Below are 23,079 nucleotides of genomic sequence, written 5' to 3' on the forward strand. Positions count from 1 at the left end.
TGATCTTCCTGGGCTGTCACCCAGAGGACATGAGGCTGCACTTTACTGCAGAGACCCATATTGATCTGCTGGAATCTGTTTAAACGCCGCACCTCTGCCTGCCTCATTGATTTATTGTTGTTGTATTATACTTTCGTGTTAAGTGGATTGGCATAGACCTGCCTTGTAAAAAAGAGCCCTGTGTATATATCTGCTCCTTAATAATGTCTCACATGCTCTTTCACTGCATCAGTGGATGAATTTTAGCGGCTCAGGGACACCACAGAGCTAGAGTAGGTGTGCTCGTAAGTGAAGAGTGTGGTTATCTGTCACGCCAAGGAAAGGACTAGTAAAGTCAAAAAGTGAGTGTGATTTTAATTTCACAGCCGCCTCCGGAGACAGCTATGAGTAGGATATGACACAGTTTGGCCTATTGTATCATTTCCTGCAATTTACACACATACTCATTCATTGTCTTTTTGCAGAAAAACAAACAGAAAAAACTCACTTTGAATTCCTAACATATTAATACATCCATGATTTCTCATATTCTCCAGGAGGAGAAGCCGGACACGGGTTCAGAGGGCGTATCCACCGTGGAGGAGCACAACGACTCCGACTCGGGCCCTCCGAGGAAGAAGATGAAGAAGACGGACAGCGGCATGTACGCCTGCGACCTGTGCGACAAGATCTTCCAGAAGAGTAGCTCGCTGCTCAGACACAAATACGAACACACAGGTAAATTGAAACTCTCATGTGTTTCCCAGACCTACATGTAAAACCAGCCAACAATCACAGATGGACTAACATGAAAAAAACAGAACCGGAACATGTCTCACCATCACTCACTGTTGGGTCCTGGGAAAGATGAGTCAGAGTACAAGTGAAGGGGGATTTTGAGCTACAGCGTAAAGAAGGGTGGACACCTCCATTCCAGCAGGTATTACTCAACATGCACAGAAGAGGTCTGAGAATTTCTTTCCGCCAACTCCCCACCTCTGCATTGCCAGCTTCTCATGTGTAGTACCAAATGTTGCAACAGGCGAGCTCTGGTAGTGATTTGGATTGCTCGGAGATGATGATGCCGTGGCCAAGCGCAGGTCAATGCTCTCAGAGGCGTTTTAGTTTTTTCTTTATTACTCTGATACCTGGCTAGCAACCATCACTTTCAGCTCCAAATGACTTCATCCTAGGTGAAACTAGCTGCTCCCTGCCTGGATAAAGTTTCCTTGAAGGTTTTCGAGCTCAATTGTTGAGATTTTGTTGTATTGTTTTGAAATCTTCACCTTGGATACATTGATGATAGATATTGTTAGGCCTTCTCAAGCTTTGGCACAATATGGGGGATTCAGTGCAATTGCACTTGCGTGTTTATTGTTTTCCTCCCATGTCTGTGCTTTTTTACCCAACATCATTTTCGTGTTTCTGAAATATGTTGACGCGTATTTATTTTCTTTATCTCTGCAGGGAAGCGACCTCATGAGTGCGGCATCTGCACCAAGGCCTTCAAACACAAACACCACTTGATCGAACACATGCGACTCCACTCCGGGGAGAAGCCGTACCAGTGCGACAAGTGCGGCAAGCGCTTCTCCCATTCGGGCTCCTACTCCCAGCACATGAACCACCGCTACTCCTACTGCAAGAAGGAGACGCAGAGCCAAGGAGAGGGCAGGGAGAGCCCTGAGGTGGACGGCGAAGCCCAGGCCGAGCTGGAGGCACTGAGCCAGGCGCTGCCTCTGCGCCTGGCTCCCTCCCAGCTGGACTCGGACGAGCGAGGGAGCAGCACCAGAGAGGACGAGGAGAGCGAGGAGTATGAGGAGGAGGAGGAAGAAGGTGCAGTTGACATGGATGACATCCAGGTGGTGCAGATAGGAGACGAAGGAGGGGATGAGGAGGAGGAGGAAGAGATGGAGACTGTAGTGGTGGAGGGAGGAGAGGTGGAGAAGACAGAGATAGAGTTGAACGAGGAGGAAGAGGAGGCTGACACAAGGCAGGAGGAGGTGCTCGGGAGTGATAAGGAGGAGGAGGAAGTCAAGGTGGAAGGAGGAGAGGCGATGGATACAGAAGAAGGGTTGACGGAAGAGGGAAAAGCAGAGGAGGAGGTCACGGAGGAGAGCGGAGGCGAAACAAACAAGAACACAGTTTCTGAAGACGAGAACCAGACGCTGCAGGAGAAAGGAGATACTGACTAACAGAGGAATCCGACTCCTCCATGAGACGCAATCAGATTCCTCCTCTCCCCGCACAGAGGAAGAACGCTGGAGATGATGTCTGGTTCCTCTTGACAGTTTGTTTCAGTTCACTACTGTGTAGAAATCCAGGTGTGCCTGAAAAAATACTAGTGACTTTTCCACAGGAGATCAATTTCTCACTGTTAGAAAAATCCATTTGTAAAGAAAAAGATGACGAACATGAATTTTAACAAACGAAGGAAATGCATTATACAGACTTTGGAAGCTAGAGCCGACACGTTTTAGATAATGTTTTATTACTAAAACACCTTGGGTCATTTCTTTTTATCAGTGTTACTAATTTTATCACTCATATTTTAACCTTTAAAAGCTGTACAGTTGGGAGATATTTCTATACCTTTTTATTGCCAATGAACAAAAAAAGTCAGTATTTTATTAAGTTGGAAGGAAAATAAGAAAAATCCTGTGCACTACAAGTGGCTTGGTTTACCTATGGATTGAGCAGTTGAGTTGTGTTGTCTACCCTTCAGTATTACCGCACTAGAGATACCACGCCATCGCGCTAGCAGATGTTAGCATTACATTTCTTTTTGCTGTTATTTTGATTGGATTGTGAGCCTTAAGAAGAAAAACAACGGAGAGCGGACGGGTCTTTTCAGCCATTTAGTTTCTTTCAGACTCATTTTTGTCAATGTTTCTTTTAGAAATCAGTGTTTTAAAGAAATAGTTTGACATTTTGAGAAATAAGCTGCTTTCTTGATGAGAGTCAGATGAGGAGATTGATACCACTCTTTGTACAGAGTATCAATCTTCTTTTCAACTCTAAGCAAGAGAGTGACTAAGCAAAGCCAAAATGTCAAACTATTGTTCAATCAATGTTCAGAGCAAGCAGAAAGGGGATGTAGAAAACGTTTTGACCCTCACTATACCCAACCCCCCCCCCCCCCCCACCCACCCACTCCGAGCCTTATGCAAAAAATCAAACAAAAAGAGAGACATGCATATCAAAAGTGCCATTGAATACTGCTGTTGAAGCTTAGCAGCTATGATCAGGTATTGCCGGGTCCCAGATCAACCAATAAGCCGGAAATACTGTTGACTTTGGCTCGCCACCACACCTGAGAGAGTAGAATCTAGCCTACCACATATTCATGTACCATAGTTTTTAGATAAGTTGCTTTTATTTCTAATCTGAGCGACTAAAAGAATTACAATGCACATGTTTTCAAACGGATGATGATGATGAAGTATGATTTCTAATTGTTAACTATGTCCTGCCTTTTCGAAGCTTATTCAGTGCACTTGTTTAACACACCATGAAACGCTCAGATGTCTCTTCAGGTAACAAAATGTAGGTAAATATGAATCCCATGAGTTTAATTCAACAATGTTTTTACCTGTCAGTATTATTTTTTTTTTGTCTTTTGTTGTTTTATGTTCTGTTTCAGTGTGTGTACTGTATGTTTTCAGCAATTGCAGTATTATCCCCTCCCCCAACGAGATGGGTATGTCTGTTTAGTCATAGAGAACTTTTATATTTATGTGTCTTATTTTTTATATTTCTTTATGGTTATTTATTACACTATGTAGTGTACAATACTGTAGTTTGTATTAATACGATAATATATTTTAGTATGGAAAAAAAAAGATTCAAAGGCAAATAACTACAAGCCTGGAAAAATGAGACTCCGGCATACTGAAGTATGTTTTTCGAACAAATAAATGATGTTTTTCCTCGGGAAAAAAGAAACTCGCACCCTGCAAGCCTGAAAATTGGAACCTGTGACCTCTCTGCATCCATTCTCATGTTAGTTTAGTTTTCTTTCCCCTCTCTAATATGAAGCTACTGAACTTTTGAAAAATAATTGTATGTCTAATAGCATGAGTGTGCTGTTGTATTGAAGGATGATCCTTAACCACACAAACTGTCCTTTTGCCAAGCCAAAATAATATTGATGTATGTTCTTATGTTTTTATTTGTGCCAATTTGTTACTTTATATGTCAGTGTCAAGACCACGCCCACTTTTATATGCTCCTCCCCCCTTTAACACCCTCATCTTTTTTTATAGTGATTGTTTTTGTTTGTTTTCTTTTTTGTTCGTTTTTTATGACTCCCCATCTCACAATAAAATACATGAATTACAAGCTGCTGGGTTTGTGATGATATTGTTATTGAGACATTAAATTAATGCTTGCACTCAAAAACGAGAAAGCAATATGTCAGGAAACAGGAAACAGGAAATACACTTATTCACTTTCTTGCTGTGAGTCAGATAAGATCCATTTCTCTCTACAGAGAGAGTGGTATCAATCTTCTCATCTAACCCTTGTCAAGAAAGTAAATAAGCTTATTTCCCAAAATGTCAAACTGGTCTTTTAAACTACACTACATCATATGACTATGTGAATAAAAGTCTTGCCCTCACCGCTCAGTGATCAGTCAGAAACCCCCTTTCAATCCAGTCTGCCTGTTAGCAGCCCTGCCCAAGGTCAACCCTATTGATCCAGATTAGGTTTCCAGGAGGGCCGACCCTCCTCCTGCCACCCACACCCCACATCCAGCCCCTCCACCAGCATGAATTAGTAATGGAATGGACTAAAAATCCATAGTCTGTTGAGGAGCTGAAAATGATACAATAGCTGCTGAACATATTTGATAGTTCTCCCTCTCTCTCTGCTCTTTTTGTCTTCCCAGAAGCACAGATTCACTCTGTTTCCAGAGGAGAGCTTTGGGCATTTTCAGTTAAGTCCTAAAGTCTTTTAGAAGCATAAAGGTGCTGCTGATTTGGTGTCTTTGTTTTAAGGGAAAGCAGTTGTGGGTGGAAGGGGATTCAACCTGCCACAGCCTCTCTTTGTGTGAGGATGGAGTGGGAGCAGAGTAAGGAAACAGTTTCCATGGTTGTGTGTGGGCTTCTGCGCACCGTGCAATTGTACAACTGTTAGTACCTGAGCTTGCAAGAGTGTGTGTTAAGGGGGGACATTGTGACAGAATAATCTGACAGAGGTTTGATTCAGCCATCATGCTAAATGGGTCCCCGGAGACACGTGGAGGAGGGGGTTGGTGATGGAATAAAGCTTTATAGGACAGCTCTCACCATAACATTACTGTGTCAAACCGTCCAACAGCATCTTGTAATTGTGCCTATTATAAATGTCTTTAACAGTGGTCACAGCAGCACCGAAGCACCGCTCTGAAACTCCTAAAAGGTCAAAGAGTGTGTAGCCTGCGGCTGCATGTTCGGGATGCAAGGCCGTTTTACAGGCTTTCACCCCGATCCAGGACTTAAAGCCGAGATATTGCCATATGTTCTGCTGGGCTCAGCATTTCAAAGGAAAATTGAAAAGCTATAACTGCTAAGAGGATATGGAGTGCTCTTGCCAATAATGGTGCAAAAGCCTGATGAAGTATTATGGCTGCCGGGACTCTGACACTGAGCCAAACCCAGGGGGCTGAAGCTCCCCGGGGAAATTTAGAGAAAAGCCAGGAGGAGGAGGAGGAAAGAAAAGCCTGCACTCAGGAAATAGCAGTCACTTAAATATCATGTTCATTTACTCAACCACTAAATAGCAGGACGCACACAGAGACATTATGTGTGTGTGTGTGTGTGTGTGTATGTGTAACTGTGTGTGCATATGTGTAAAGGGGCAGGTTAATATGCCACTTCACCTGACAAATTGTTATTCTAGTGCTCCATTTTTAACAGGCTGGTCAGCATAAGCTCACACATAGCTGAAAATCTATTTATCTACTCATATGACCTTTGAGACATAAAGAAAAACATTCAATATGTCACAGCTGTCAAACAAACAATTATACTTTCAAGTAGCAATCAAAATAGAACTTGTTTTTTAAACTTAATTCTCTATGACAAAAATTCCATGTCTGACTTACACTTGTATAATAATAACTATACCTATGAGTATATCATAAAGAACAAGTCAGTCAGTCTCACCGCTCAGTGAACGTCTCACTGATTTTACTTTGACGTTTTGGTGAAAAAATTAACAAGTATGATTGTCTTCATCACACATGTTTCAGTTCAGGAACATGGTATAAATGACAAAATATAACATAACTCAAAGTATAACATACTGACAAAGCATAGCATAACTGTACTATGCGTAACATAAAACAACAATATGACACACAACATAATATAACATCAAAATATAAAATAACAAAACATAACAAACCACAACATAACATAAAACAGTAAAGCAAAACAACATAAAGAAAAACATAATATAGTATAAAAGCAAGCAAAGGAGTAATTAGTCAGTCCAATACTGAAATCACTTTGCTCATTATCAAAAGTATAAAGCTATATTGACCCATCTGGCTTGCCATAGAGCATTTATAATTTCCACATTTACATATTTCACCCAATTATACCTTCACAGATTTTTGAAAGGTGCTTCCCTGCTTTCTGTCATTCTTTTAGATTCTAAGAAACAATCATCAGCACATGCACACGTACACAAAACACAAGCATACGTCCAACTGCAGCGGTCAAAGGACTCCAGGGTCACCACTGCTGGAGGTCAGAGACACCATCACTGTGTGTGTGTGTGCATATGTGTGTGTGTGTGTGCGTGTAGCCAAGGGTTGATTGGATTGTCATTGTGCTGTATTTAGCTCGTACCTTAAACATCTCCCTGGAGAATTACCCTTCAGCTACAGTAATATGAAACCAATCGTTAACCATGTTGAGATCCACCGAGGTTTTAGGTGTCCTTGTTTAGCAGGACGTCATTACGCTGAATCCTGGTCACCTTTAACCAATCACCTCAACTGCTAATAAAGCTTCACTTCTACCTAGCACACACACACACATAAAAACACACACACACACACACACACCCCTCTCCACACATCTTTATGTTCTTGCCTTCCAGCTGAATCCTATTACAGTGTTTCTCAGAGATAAGCCCTGGTGAAATCTATCTATAAATGAAATTTATGCATCATCGTTTAAGCTTGTAATTGCTTAGAGACTATCCATTTTATTAGCCTGCATCTTCTCTATTGCTGAGCTGAATGTGTGTGTGAGTAACTGTGTTATTTTCTCCTCTTTTGTGCAGTTTTGGGTTGCTTTGTAATATGGACAATAAGTTGATAGCTTTACATGCACCCATTCTCAAATCACATTCTCTCACTTTCATTCTCTCTCTCTCTCTCTCACACACACACACACACACACACACACACACACACACACGCACAGACAGACACATTTAGTATTAATGTTCTGGCAGTTTTGTGCTTTCTTTTCAGGGTGAGGTTCAGGGCTGACTTTCACCACTTCCCCTCCTCGTTACCACATCGGGACTCGAGTTGCGCTAGAAAAATACCAGTGCGACCACAATCACCTCCTCTACACACACACATACACACGTATATATATATACACACTCACACACACACACACACACACACACACACAGAGCGCAAACCAGCCAGTGTTTGCAGGTACGGCCGGCCCTCCCACACTGCTGGGACAACATGGAGCGGCTCTCAGTCATGACTAGAATAACAAGGAGCTGCACAGAATTCAATTAAATGGTCTGCTCTTTGAAAAGCTACCACCCACCTGCCTACACACACATATACACACAGTGCACTATGCTGTAAGTAACACACCTCCAACCAAACTACACACTCTTGTATGCTTTGGTCCTCCCACACATACAGGAAAGCATGCATGAGCTCACACACACATACACACAAATATCCATTTCTCCTCTCTCCCATGTCTCTGCTGTGTGTGTGTGTGTGTATGTGTGGTGTGTAATCCCATTGTCCCGTCCTCCTCAGAGAAGCCTGGACCTTCAAGTATCCAAAGCTGCCGTCTCATTGGCTGCTGGAGGTCAGTGGATAAACCCATAAAAAGGCGCGACATCTCTTTACACTCCCTTAAATGTTCACCTTTTTGTCCTTACAGGGCCGCTGTACCACAAGGACTATATCTCGCTGCCTTTGTGACATTCAGGTACTGATGTCTGTTGAAGCAAATTAGACAAATGTCCTCTCTGCTGTAATTAAACAAAATATCCTCCTCCTCCTCCTCCTCCTCCTCCTCCTCCTGGCTGGTCCTGTTCTTGGAAGACACTCTGCTCCTTCGGGTTCCAGCCAGAGGACTTGACGAGCCCTCATCTGTGGTTTCCTCATGATATTCTGAGGAAAAACAGGTTGACTTCTTATCTTCATTGTCACCATTATAGCCCTCCTCTGCTCTTGGCTCAGAGGAGAACTGGCTGTCCTCAAAATACACATGAGAGCTGCAAACTGTTGTTGTCAGATGACTAAAGAGTAGATTTAATCTAGTTCAAGAACGCTTTCACATTTGCTGTTCAAAAACAGCTGGGGTCATGTAAGTCTTTCTCAAGAAAATTCCTCCAACACACAGGACGTGACGCGTTTCATGTTTCCTTCTGCAGCAGTTTGTTTGGAAGACCAGAACAGGGTTGCAGGAGCGATATCTGCGATGTTTGAACAGAGAACACACCTGTCCAGCATCAATGACACCAAAATAAGTTTTACTATCCCTTCCAAGTCAAAACCTTAAGCCTTGACATCAAAACACGCTTGCGTGTGTGAGATAAGCAAATGTAAGCAGGTGTCATTCGGAGACATTTGCATTGCTGTTTTCTTTTACACTTGTACAAATTTAGATATAGATAAGATATACAAGTGAATAGACATTTTATAGAACTTTTAGGTTTCTTTGAAATGATTTAGGTGCGGGGTGGTGCTTGAACTTATGACCTCAGTTTCCAAAATGTGGTCCTGTCTCTGGGGATGGGAGTGCTCTGTGGACCAACAGGAAAGGAGAGAAGTCATGCAGCAAACATCCAGATGTGGTATGGGACTTTGAGTCATTCAGCACCCGACAGCTGGACTTAGACAAACCAGCTCTCAGTCCTCTCACATTCAGGTCGTCTCGCCACTGAAAGGTTTTCTCTCTGTCTGTCTTGTCTCCACTTTTTTTTTGCAGCACCCTCTCTTCATCCATTGCCCTTATTAGGAATGTGTCCAGTATCTCCGTCCCGCTGTGCCTTGACCTTTGGCTCCTCCCCAGGTATACATGCCTCGTAGAGGTGACCTTTAACCTTGGCCTTTGTCTGACTCCGCTGGGAGTTGTCGGTGTGTGTGTGCATGTTTCGTGGGAGTGTGAGCAGAGGTTCAAAGAGGGGATGTTTTGTGCTTTAGCCATTTTAGTCATCACTACCCCTCAATTCCACCTAAACCACTTACTTCTCTGTACATACTCAACTCACTCCCTCACAGTCTCCTTCCATTGACTCCTCTCCTCTTCCTCCTCCTCAATCTCTCCACGCACACATTTCACCCTCAGATATGTGGTTTCCCTGTTTCTCCTTCCAGCTAATCGGGCCGAGAGGCTTGGAAAGCACCTGTTGTTTTGAATCCAGTGATTATCAACAGTTTTGGTCTTCCTCCCCTCTGCTAACAGCTCACACACAACTCTGGCTGAGCTGCTGTTGTGTCTAAGACACAGGCTCCAGAGGCTCCAGAGCTTTTTACATAACCGTGTAAAAAGTGGAAAATAATGAAAGGAGTCTCTGTTTGCCAATTAGAGACAGATAAGAAGAAGGGGAGTCTTATTTGTGATAATTTCATATAACCACTTGTGTATAAAACTTTATATTGCAAAACTATCAGAAACTAAGAGCCACAGTTGGTTTTGAATTTACTTATTTTTAAAGAGGCTTTTAAAGGGTTCTCAGTTTAGCTAAAAATACTTTAGAATGAAAAGTGGTAATTTTAGCCAGTGGGGAAATTGAGCACGAGTATGTAAACTACAGACATAAGTGGTTGTGTGTCCTTCACTTTACTTATTCAGTGATGGAGGGGAGCACATGGTAATGAGGTCATTTGTTATTCCATTTGAATATTTCATATTGAAGAAGTCATGATTCTTGTCTAGTCTAAGCAAGATACCCATTCACATAATGAGGGTGAACTCTGAGCGTGAATTTAGCTCTGAATTGCTGAATGATGCATGTTATATAAAATGGTATGAGGCCTGAAGGAACTTGTTGCTATGATAATAATGATGATTGTATTATTATTGTTATTAACTTGTATTTGATTACAACATTATAGAGAGATGACAGGAAATGAAGGGAGTGAGAGATGGGAAATAACATGGTCACCACTAGGCCACCAAGACACCTTGATAATGATGATTGTCATTAACACATTTATTAATAGTTTTGATTAATGTCGTGGTTTTCATTACTGTTGATTGAATTGACTAATTTACCGTAATTCAACACAGTGAATTTTGTATTGCAAAGGAAGACAGATGCTACCTCGCATAAACACATGTAGTACTAACACTGCCATGCAGACAAAACAATCTAAGATCCAAAGCTACAATATCTACTTTAAACCTGCAATAACTTTGGTTTTTCCTTGTTTTTTTGCCACATGAAGACAGGGGAAACAAACTGAACAAAGCACTGACATGGCACCCTTAAATGGCAAAGATGTTAGGAAACTGTTGCCTTTAAACACATCTAGCAGACATGGAACGACGATAGCTGTGTTTGTGGCCACCTAATGAATGTAAGTCAAACCACTCCTCTTTTAGCTCTGTGTTGGTCTTTACCGACTCCTAAGAAAAACTTCTGGCTAGTTGATAACATTGTTTGTCTGGTGTCTGTTGCTGGACAGATAGTGTACAGTCAGATTAGCTTTTTCAATAAAAACAGCTGCCTGCTGTGGCTGAAAAGGATGCTGATGAGAGCGGTGAGAGTGAACTGACTGGTAAACCAAAACAATGAGCTGAAAGACGCTAAGACATGCTATAGAGCTGAGAGGAACTGCTGAGTTGGCTTCATCACAATGAGCGACACTTTTCACTTTACACAGAGTGTGTAATACACTGCTCACATAAAAAATATTGATTAGTGCGCCTTTAAAGAACCACCAATTTCAGATTAGAGAGAACCTGCTCATTCGGCAGGTTGTGTGTGAGATTAAAGTTAAATTAAATTAAATACTCACTACTAATAACTATAACTATGTATTTCCAATACACCTCAAGTTGAGGTGTCAGTTCAGTGTTTTGCTTGTGCTCGAAGCGATTTCTGCCTCGGCTACACTTCCCTGTCGCCTTGGGCAACTTGAGTCAGTCATATTTTTGAAAGAGTTTATTTTAGACATAATCTGAAGATTTCCAGTGATGCACAACATCCTGAGATGTGGGTATAAATCTTATTTGGAGACATCATCACCTCGCCTCAGGGATGTCAAAGTGGCTCATCTCACCCCTGTTCCTCAAACTGAACCGAAGAGTGCCAACATTTGAATTATGAGGTTTTCATATGTCAGTAGCGATATGCACATATTGGAGATACACTGGGATGTTCTCCGTGTCAAAGAGAGCAAGTTACACTGACTCTGGCTGACATTTTTGTGACTAATTCCTCTAAAATGACAGAAACTAAAGTTATCAGTTCTCAGTGTGTAAATCAAACAGACACAATTTCATTTGCTTGTCTTATCATAACCTTTAAAACGACCCTAAAAATGAGGCTCCCAGTCAGAGGAAGGGTGATAGAGGTAAATGAAGAGGAGAAGGGGGGAATAAAGCGAGTTGATGAGGAAGGATCCTAATCAGTGTCCGTCTGTCCCCATTTCCTCCAGCTCTTTTCATTAAGACACCAGAGGGCTCATTTCTGCGCCGGCGGTCCATCAGCACCCTTGACCTTTTGATGTTTTGATACCCACCAGGGCCCCCATGTGAGGGTTAAGAGATGTGTGTGTTTCCTTTTTGTCCAGCAGTCCACCCCTCCAGGCTGTGTTGTACCTTCTGTCACTGAGTGTGTGCTGGGGGGCATCGGGGGCCACGGAGGACGGTCCAGAAATACAGGAGAAGAAGGCGAGGAAGGCACACTTCATCCTTAACAGAGGTGAAAAACTAGAAGAGAGATATCATAAAATCCCAAGCACTGTGTGTGTCATGTGTGTAATCCAACCCGTGTCTCCTGATACCCCCCCCTCTCCCCTCCCCCTCCCACCTCAGGAAGGAGAACAGGTTGGAGCCCCATCTTTCTGTGCCAGATGGCTCCACATTGACAAATCAATTAGGCTCCACCTCATCACCAGGGGGACCGGGGCTACAAACCTGCCTGCCTCCACCCCCACCACCCTGGGGTCTACTCGGTCGACCACTCCTCCATCTCTCCTCGCCTTAATCACCCCCCCATCCCACCCCCCCTGATCCCAGAGAGCTTTGCCCGGGTGAAAGAGGGTTAGGAGGCAAGAGGGAGAAAAAAAAAGATAAAACAAAGAGGCTGGCAGCACATGAATCATCAAGCATCAATATGGATGACTTCCATGCTAATGCAGAGGGGACTGGAGAGGAACAGTGGCAAAAACCTTGATTTTGTGAGTGTGTGTGTGTGTTTACAAGCACAGTCAGAGCAGATTTGCTGTGCGCTGAAGAGCCAAGTGTCTCTAGTTGTTTTTCCTTCCCCGTGTGGAGGTGGTAGAGGAGGAGGAAGATGATGAGGAGGAGGAGGGTGGACGTTTGGGGAAGTTAATCCGAGGAGAATACACAGCGCAGCCTGGAGCAGGTATGCATCTGGGTCGCGGAGAAGAGGGTGAATCCGTGTTCTTCACTACACCCTAGTGGGAGAGGAGAGACACTGCAGGGAGAAAGACGGACACAGTTGTGTGCAGAGCAGCCGAGTCTTGTATTTGTCATTTTGTGACACTTAATACTTCTACTTCACTACATATAAGAGAACTCTAACAGACCCCTTTTTCTCCTGCATAGTGGTTACATTTATACTAAAAGTAAAATTTTGCTGATGACACTTTCATACTTTTCATACATAATTTTTATTCTGAATGTGCAACTTTAACTTGTAATATATATTTTACAGTTATTGCTACTTTTAGTAAAGTAAAGGATCTGAATACATCTTCCACTACTGCGGCGGTCCCACAATGCAGTGCAGAAAGGAAATAGAGGAACTACTTATCAGCCGGAACAATTTTAAAATAATTGTGGGAAGTGGTGACACAGCTCCAGACACATCATAAAAAAAAAATTACTCATTTTCTGTTGTTGCAAAACTGTTGAGTACACTAGTTTCTTTTTCACTAACTGCCACACAATATACTATAAAGATTAAAGTCTATACTTTAGAGTGGGGGTCTGTAGTGTGGATTTGGGAAACATATTCACTTTTACAGCAGTTAAACCTGAATTATTGATTTATTTTGTCCACTTGGGTGCAGTGCAACAAGTTGTAAACACTTTTTCATAACTTTTACATCCTATCACCTTATAAAATTGACATGGTGAACATGGTAGCAAACTGTTGCTTATTTGCACGTTCTGCAGACTCTCCATCTGGTGAATTTAAGTCCAATATTCACTCTATTTTGAGCTTTGCTTTGGTCTCCACCAACTCCTGAGAGAAATATCTGGCTACCAGAAACTAAAACCAAAACATGAGCTGAAAGATGCTAAAACAGACAGTCATGATCATTTTCTGTGGGTTCTTCACTGCAAGCGGAACCTTTCACATTACATATAGTATTTTGATTCATTATTATTATAAAAATAATAATTAGTGAAAGTGGTGGATGGTGAATTTGTGGTGTGAGAGGTTCTATAAGCAACAACAGAGAGTGATGTGAATTCTGATGGTGTTGGCAAATTTCTCCTAAATGCGTCATACAAATCACCAACTCTCTAAGTTGAGGCCTTGAGCTTGCTGATGAAGGAGTGAGGTTAAGGTGGGAGGCAGGTTTATGTGTTGGGAGGGGCGGCGGGGTGATGGAGAGATGTGTGGGTGCCCTCCTGGCTCGGCTCAATCTCTGCGTCCCTTTACTCATCCGATCTGGGGGCAGCGACGAGCGAGAAAGAGAGAGCTGATGCTGAGACCCCTGGGGAGAGATTAGCGCTGACAGCACAACAAAGAAGAATTATGCCACAGGCCCTCAGCTCTTCGACAAATTCAAATGTAATGTATGGCTTTAACTGCGCCAAGGAGGATCAACATAATATATGATCGACCCACTTTGCGGTGCGCTCCGTTGGCAGTGATGTAAAAGCGATTTATACCCGTAAAAATGTGCAGGCTAATTAAGTAAGACGTTGGCACAGGAGCAAATCCAATGAGCTTATGAGAGAGCTGGCAAAGTAGTCAAGCCCTCCCTCTGAAAGGTCTACCTGCGGTGAGAGAAAGAAAACTTCTACTTGATTACAAACCAGAAGCAGAAAGGTTCATGATCGAGAATTCTCTGATCAAATGTAGACGTCCACGTGTGAGGCTGTTGATCCTTTAATTAAATTCTTGTTTGTGATTTGTTTAGGGTCCCCCCCCTCCGCCCCGGCAGCATTGGGGGCCCGGGGCCTCTGTAATTACGCAGGGCCTTTCCTCCAATCAGACAGCTGTGTTGAAAAGGCTGCGGATGAAATGTCCTAATTACAGCCTCAGTGGAGAAAGGCTGCACCAGGGGAATACATGCGCTGTTAGCTAACAGATTCTGGAGCCAACAGTGTTAATGAGACAGGGAGAAGAAAGGAAAAAAAAAAAACCAGAGAGCCACCCCCCTTTTTCACATTAATCAGAGCACCTAGTTCTTCCTCACTGTCAGTTCTTATCATGGCCAACCTCAACCTCACATCTCCATCAGGTTGGACAACCTGCATGCAGGCAACCTCTTCTTTACTGTCAGCTGCACCTTGTTTCTCCATCAGTCTTAATTAAAAGAAATACACAGAGCACTTTCTGAGTGTAATCATCACTTAACGGTCCCAAAAACCCATACACGCCACTAACACATAATCGCAAGGTCTCCAGGGGGGGAGTGTGTTCGTGCAGAGCGAGGTGGGGCAGTCAGCCAGCTCAGCCCATTTCTCTAATGAGCTGCTGAATAGTCTGTGTCAGAGACCTACAGAGGCTAACTACCACCCAAGGCTCATGGTACTCCACTTCATGGAAAAGGCAGATAATATATTTAATACGTGAGCCTGGAGGAAGATGTTATAACCACCAGTTGACAAAGTCAAAGAGAAAAAGTATTTTTCTTTTCATAGCAACAGTAGGAGTGTTGAGTTAATTGAAATCCCCCTCCACCTCTGCATTTATACAGCACAGCGCTATTGTCTTTGTGTTCTCACTCTCTATCTACACTTAATTTCCCCAGACCCCCATAGCAGCTGCTGCAGGTAGACCTCAGAGAGGTGTAACATGGGGCCTCATCTCAATTCTCCGACATACCCTCCTTCTCTAACAGCAACAACTCAGTGACAGCGGGAGAAAATACAAAATAGGATTGAAGTTGTATCAAATGTTTTGCAGGTGAAGAGGAATAGAAGGTGTGTAACTGTTCAAGGGTAAATAGATATTCTGGAGAGGAGCCATTATCTGTCATGGAGCGCTGATACAGTCTTGCCTTGTATTTATTGCCTACTTAATGGACTTGATTGTATTACTGAAAGTAAGAAGGGAAAAAAAATCCATTGCCAGCTAGAAGGTACTTTCAGCATCCTGCAATTACCTTATGTAAATCCTGGCCTGGAATGTTGATCCACTGCTATTTAAAATGCATTGAATTTCCATGGAAAATGATCCACTCCTGCCGCCTGAAGCTCATTAATAACAACGACGAGCCGGCCTGACATTTGGAATACTTACACGCTTACTTAGCATTGCCATGCATGCGAGAACACAGCCTGGTTTGCCATGCGCCCAAGCTATGACAGCACATTTGGAAAAAGGATGGCTTTGAATTAAAGCACGCCGGCAAATGAGTTATTTCTGCAACAGGAACCGTTTCTTCTCGCACATGATGTTATGCTTGTAAGTGCTCAGGCAGAAAAGGGAGTGCAAGAAGTGTGCAGGCTTCCACGTGTTTGCTGAAATAGCTTCATTCCCCTGAATTTTACCATCACATTAACTGCATCAGATTTGATATTGTTACAGTTAGTTTTAAAGGAGCAAATTACATATTTTCTCATGTATCTCTAGTGGTACCTATAAATACAGATAGTTTTGGTTTTATAGGTCCAGGTTTTGAGATATACAGTAAACGTCCACCACAGTAGAATGGAGGGTGAATGGAAATTTGTTTGTGGCGCTCATAGTTTTGAAAATTTACATTTAAAGACGCATTCCACCAATTGATGAGTTTGGCTGTTATGTTGGGTACCACTCAATTGTGAAAAAGTTTCATAATAATATCTTCTGTGGCTTGAATTAGGCATGAGATTTCAAAGTTTAATCAGAAAGGAGATTGAAAGATGTGGGCATTTACCAGGCAAGGAGGGTCCAACAAAAGATGCTGTTGCATTGCTATAGCTGCATTGTGGGAATTGTAGGTGTTTATGGAGCTTGACTCCTGTCAGGGACTAAGGGTGTTTTCAAAGTTCATTTGCTCTGGTCCAAATCAGCACCAGAGTACGATTGCTATGTTCAGATCGACTCAAATAAAACACACCAAGAGGCAACCCCCCCTCAAAAAAAAAAAACAAACTAGAATCTGATTCAACTAGACTGAACAAGGTCGGTTTGAAAATGCCCCCAAAAATCAGGATATCTCGGCCTCTGCTGCTTTTATTTTGACTGTTTTTTTTTGTAATCTGTCTCTTGTGAGTCTCCCCAACTTAATGGAAGTACAATACTGAATTGCTGGAGTGACCCTTTAAAATTAACTCAATTAAAACAGCAACATATCTTGTGTCTCAGTGAGTCTGGATGATCAACAATCTGTGTGTTAACTGGGACTATTTCTTCAGTAGAAAGTAATTCCAGTATTTCCCAAAGAGGAATACTGCAAAACCTGGACAATTTCAACTGAAGTGATGTGAATGTCTAGATGACACTAGAGGTAAGTGGGAACCTGTTTTTTGTAATTTGGATGAACTGACCCTTTTCAAGCCTTTCTGAGATTGCTATCTAACATACACTCAATCATTTGAGGGGGTTCACCTTTATAGTCCACATAACATACAACCTGAAACATATATAAATAATGAATATGTATAATTATTAAATATTTCATACTAAAGGAGCACTATAACACCAGCAGTGATTAGCCAGCAATTGCAGAATGTATGGATGTATGGATCTCTAAGGTTGCTGAAATGCAAACAATCTCCAAGAATCATAAGACTCACATACACAATGACCCACAGTGACTCACAGCAGCTCAGCTGAGCCATGTGTGCTCTCTGTAAATACGGCCCCTGCATCTGTTGCCAAAATGTTGATAGCACATTAGTCCTGAGGGCCAGCAGTGTGAGGCCCAGTCGCCATCAGAGACTAACAACAGAAGGCCAGTGTTGCGCTACCGCCATGACATCACTACCGGCCAGCAGAGGACGTAACACTGGTGAGATGGATGCACAGTGGAGCATTTGGCAGCTACAGAGCCAGATATTTAAATCAAGAGTTGGTGGAGGTCAAATCAGCCAAAAAGAGAGTGAATATTGGACTTACATTTGTCAGATGGACAGAAACACAACTCTAAATGAATGCTTATGTCACTCTGTGACTGCTGAATGTGTTCATATGCAATCATTTGCTAACATGACTCTTGTATTGCCTCCAAATGTCTAAGTTTAGAAATATTTTTTTTTAAGTTAAAGGTTTAACAATGTGCTTTCCCAAAATGGGATTTAACGTCTAAATTCTGATATCTACAGGGCTTTCAAAGAGTCTTCTAAAAAGCTGCTCCTGCACTATAACTCTGTTTTATAATCATAAATAGCACCATTCCCTGGCTAAGCAGCAGCCATTTGCTCACTGGGCTATGAGTAAAAAGCAGCGGATATAGTACAGAACTCTTTACCACAGAGTGGCAAAACCTCCAAACCATTTTGTTCCTCATCCAGCCACTTTGCAACAGCCCACCTGCAAATGAAGCAGGGGGGAATCACTGAGGATCCATAAATCTTTTATGCTCCATAATGGCTTGTTCACATTACCTGCCCACACCTCAGCCTCCACGGAGCAGGCCGGGCCAGCACTGAGCAGATCAGGTCTGAAAACCACCGTGAGCATATGGAGCACTTCAAACACTCAGAGCCTCCCTGGACCTGAGCTGTGGTCGCACCCATGAATTATAGAAATGATCTAATTGTTTTCTCATTTGGAAATTCTGGGGGCCCTCCTCTTTGCGTCTCGGTTTTAACGGCCTGTGGTTTCCAACGGGGGCACATGATTCAGTGCTGCCTACCCCCGACACGTTTGTTGAATCCAAGGTGGTCCGTCCTGTCAAAACAGAGCCGGAGCTGAGGTATAAGTCAAACCTGTTGCAGTAAATTAACACGTAGGCAAGAGAAGGGAGGGGGTAGAACTGGACTTCAAAGAGGAATGGTTGTGATCAGAAGAGGGAGGAGGGCACATGTGGTAAAGACACATAAACCTGGGGATTTGACGAAAAGTTCCATTATGGCTCCAAGAAGAATCTATGGAGGCTCAATCCTGCCAGGAAAAGAAATGGAAAAGGAGATGAAGAGTTAGGAATGACAAACATGAAATACTCACAGAAATGGATAATTATGAGATATTAAGTCTTAATTTGGAGTAAGTAAATTCAAATTATGAAACAAAGTCAAAGTTATGAGATAAGATAGAAAGCCAAGAATTATGAAAAAGTAATTCAAAAGAATGTGATTTAAAGTCAAAATGATGACATGAGTCAAAAGTCAAAATTCTGGGTCCTTGTAGCGCTGATGCTAGAAGTTTGACCTCCAGTATGTTATAATTTAAAAATGCTATCTTAAAATTGACTTATTTAGAAAGTCAAAGTGTTAACTTGGCATCTCCTCATTTTGATTTAAAAAGTAATCATTTTGACCTTCCATAAGTACTTTTCATTTCTTTTCATTTATATCTTTTGGATCTATTTTTTTCACTTTATTCCTGGCAGTAATAGTCTTCCATACTGCAGCCAGTCTGTCAGATCCAAGGGTAGCTAAAGCAGAATACACCCTCACATATCTCACCACATACACAACTTGCAAGAAAATAAAGAGAAAGCTAAAAAGGAGCCTTTCTCTCTGAGTGGCCCGCAGCAAGAATCTTTGCTCAGCACTCGCTCCGCCTCATGCTTCTTAATCAAAACTGGCACCATGGCAATTACCTAATTAGACATCAATTAATCCACAGCCTTCAGGTCCGCAGCCACGGTTGACCTGAGGAGTAATGACAGAAATGCCTTCGAAGAACAGGGGAATCAGATTAATGGAAGCAGAGCGGCAGAGGTTGTGCCACATTTGAGAAATCTAAAGAAATATACTGCAGTTCATTTCATAATTAACAGGTAGGGATATAATTGATTGAGACGTGAAAGCTTAATCACTCAATTCAATAACCAGGATATCAGTGTTCAGTAGATTAATTCAATTATGTAATTAAAGTGGAGGGAAAAGGTGAAGCTTTAGAGTTGATTGAAGGTTAAAGGTATACTATGCAGGATTTGTTGGTTGGTGTATGTAAACACACGGCATTCAAAGTTGGCCCCTCCTCCCAATGAGCGAGTGAGAGAGAGTGAGACAGAGAAAGAAAGAAAGAAAGAGAGAGTGCAGCAGTGGTTGAGTGAGCGAGAGTGAATGAAGACAGTGAGTGACGCTGGTGAGAACAAAGCCGTGAATCAGATAAATAAAACATTATTTTCTGATTGTTTCATGGTGGTTATGACCTGAAGCACAAATAAACATGTATGAGTCTATACATTGGTTTGTTCTTTTTAGGAAAATCTTGCATAGAATATAAACAGCAGACTCACCTTTCTTTCTTTCTTTATTGTCTTTGTCCATGATGACCTTTTAGCTTCACATTCACTCTGACAGAGAATACACTCTCAGGACTCTGAGCATTTAGTTTGTCTTTTTTTATTAGACAGAGCAATTTCACAAACAGCAGTTAGCCTGAAAATTACATTCAAAATGTGCAGCTGACCATGCGCAAACACTCCAGATACACCTTCAAACAAAAGTAACAGTCAATCGTGTGTTTTTTTCTTTTTCATAATCTGTGTATTGTCATGTTTTAATTCAAATTTACAAAATCAAAAGTTCACCATCAAAGCATACACACCTCAGTCACTATAACACTTTTTAACAACTAGTTTCTGTCACTGTACATATGCTCTGAACAGTTTTTAAAGGCTCTTCTTAGCATTCTAACACTCATACACTCCCATACATCAACCTTTGAAATATTCTCAGTACCATCTCCCTTCATTAATACTCTTTAATATTAGCTTAGTAGAGACTGAGGAGGAGGGTCATCAGTCCAACACTCAGAAACAATTCATGTGAAATGGTTAACATTGCAGCTCCCAGAAATCCACTGTTGTTTTCCAGTAACACCAGGACCTCAGTGATGTTTCCTGCCACTCAAGAAACCAACACTGAAGCTTACTTGAGTTCATAAAGGAGCACAGACGACGACCCCGCAGCTTAACGGAAACTTTACCAAAGCACGTTTAGACTACACGACACACAGTTTGTACAAAGTGGCAAGACGAAGGATGCTTCTGCTCAGGCTTTATTCCATTTAGGTTAATTCACTCACACAAACAAACACAGGTTTGTCCTCCACCACTCGAGTCACGGGACGCTCATGTCGCAGGGTTAATGGTTAACACTGTTAAAGGGGAGAATTGAGGGGGGGAGGGGGGTGAGGGAGGGGTGATGGTGCCGCTAAGGTAAGTGGGATTGTGGCGGGGGGGGGGACACAATCTGTAACTCTGCTCCAGTTCATCCAAGTGCCAAAACACAGTCCGTTAATGTAACACTGATTATTTTTCCCACCTGATCCAGAACCACACGGGGCTTACACATCACAGACAAAGCTTCACGACACAGAAAAGGTATCCAGTTCTGATTCAGCTCATTCCTTCAGTGGGGGGGTCATGAGGTCGCTGTCAGATGCGGCGGTCAGTTCGGCCTTTGATGCCACAGGAGCGGCACCGGACGCGCCTCTCCGCGAGGAGGCGCGGGGTCGAAGCTCAAATTACTGGCCACAGGGATCCAGTGTATGTGAAAAACACCTGAATACTCAAATCCACCAAATCACACGGACGTCACCACGGCATCACTCTGAACTACACTGTCCGTCATCTGGCCTGCTACTCGCAGCAGGGATGGCAACTGAAAAGTGATATCTGTACACCTTTTTTTTTTTTAAATTCATCTGCAAAACTCTTAAGTGCAACGTCTTGTCACGCTTTTGTAAACTGTCATGTCAATGAGTGATTTTTTTTTTCTCCCAACTGCTTGGTCCACAGCAATGTTCAGCTCAGTCAAAGAAAAGGGGGAAAAAAAGGAAAAGAAGTTCGTGTTTGAGAAGCCCGGCGCCCTTCTTCTCAGCGGACACCTCTACCTGCCGAAGATGCTTTCGTACTCTAGCAGTATGAGCTCCACTATCTGGTTCTGGTACACCATGTGGACCGCGATGTTGCCCGTCTCGGTCTCTGGTCGGAGCAGTGTGGGTCCGAACACGATGGCCACGCTCTGGGTGGTCATGCGGTTGGCCTCTCCGTGGTCAATCACCCTGAGGGGGGGGAAAGAGAAGTAGAACAACCAGGAATTTAAAGATGGAATGTGTTAGAAATGGCTTTAGCTAAGACTGTACTTGTTTGTCAATACTATGGTTTCAGCGCAGCTTCAGGGTCTCATCTAGAAAAACATCATTACAAGGACTCCTACAGTCTTTACACACATCTCGAGGGCTCGAGATCGAGCGCTGAGGCAAGCCTCACAACACACACTCGCTAACACTACTGAACGCTGCAGGCTAGAGCATAATAGCCTTTTTAAATAGAATCTACATCCTTGCATGCAGATGCAGAAAACAATAACATATTCATGGAAGGGAGAAAAAAAAGAAGATTAAATCCGCCTGCTGATATACGCGGACCTCCATACACTGAATGTCATGCTATAAATTTCCTCAAGAAACACCACTTCATAGGTACTGAATTACAGCAAACACAGTGCCATATAAATGCAAATTGGAAACCTAGGCAAATGTCATTGTGAACGTATGATATTGCCGCTGGCTGCAGTGGGCTAAGAATACACGTTAAACCTGGCTGTAGTTTGTGTTTGCCCACAGGCTGATCAGTCAGAGGAAAGGTAAACACACACATCTCTCAAACAGCAGTTGGTATAAGTGAGATACTGTCAGTGCCATTTATGATGCCAGTGTTGGAAACTCATTTAAGTCAGTGAGCGAGGGGTTAAAGAGTTAATGGAAACAGTCTGACATGTTGTTGAGGTAGAGCTGACAGAGGTAGTATCATCTCAAACACCACATGTAGTGGAAGTAGAGCTGTAGAGAAACCTTAATGCAAGGTGATTAAACTGGAAGAATATTAATGTTGTTAGAAATCCTTAAAATGACATCTCCTCCTCCTCCCTCATTAAAAAATCCAGAATCTATTAATATGCAAATATTTTTCATTTCAAAAGTTGAACTGCTGGACACAAGATGTCTCTTACTGCACTTTAATGTTTGTGCACTGGAGGCTTTAAGTTTCTACATCACACTTGTGTAAGTTGAATATTGGACCATGATTGACTTCAAACTAGTTGAGATGTCACAAATCCTGCTTGTAGTTACATGTAAACTGAGATTTAAGGTGAACACAGATAAACTTTCCTCTTTCAGCAGATACGTGTGAAAAAGCTTATTTTGTTTTTTTTTTAAATGTTTGACATCAGTGTCAATAATCAATACCAAAAAAATGTTGTTTGGAACCTTACTTTGAGTAAATAAAAACATATGTTAATCCATTTTTGAAATTTAAAAACATGCCAACTGTTCAATGCATTATTGTTACATAAACAACTTTGCCTACAAATATCGTCTGAAGTTTCCTGATTTAAAAATCAGAAAACT

The 23,079-nt window shown here is 42.3% G+C and overlaps 2 protein-coding genes across 9 annotated transcripts in view; one reads left to right on the plus strand and one right to left on the minus strand.

The window, feature by feature from the left end:
- Window positions 1-4,320, plus strand: part of zeb1b (zinc finger E-box binding homeobox 1b) — a 49,610-nt gene extending 45,290 nt beyond the window's left edge. The window contains exons 7-8 of the mRNA XM_067577443.1: window positions 537-717; window positions 1,447-4,320. Of these exons, the coding sequence (XP_067433544.1) occupies window positions 537-717; window positions 1,447-2,174 (909 nt within the window). The 3' untranslated portion in view covers window positions 2,175-4,320. The remainder of the gene's footprint in view (window positions 1-536; window positions 718-1,446) is intronic.
- Window positions 4,321-20,047: 15,727 nt separating this feature from the next.
- arhgap12b (Rho GTPase activating protein 12b) overlaps window positions 20,048-23,079 on the minus strand; it is a 63,235-nt gene continuing 60,203 nt past the window's right edge. For all 8 annotated transcript variants that reach the window (XM_067577747.1, XM_067577751.1, XM_067577748.1 and 5 more), the window contains one exon: window positions 20,048-21,729. In XM_067577747.1, the coding sequence (XP_067433848.1) occupies window positions 21,555-21,729 (175 nt within the window). In that variant the 3' untranslated portion in view covers window positions 20,048-21,554. The remainder of the gene's footprint in view (window positions 21,730-23,079) is intronic.

Source organism: Thunnus thynnus, chromosome 21 (assembly GCF_963924715.1).
Source record: "Thunnus thynnus chromosome 21, fThuThy2.1, whole genome shotgun sequence".
Taxonomy (NCBI): domain Eukaryota; kingdom Metazoa; phylum Chordata; class Actinopteri; order Scombriformes; family Scombridae; genus Thunnus; species Thunnus thynnus.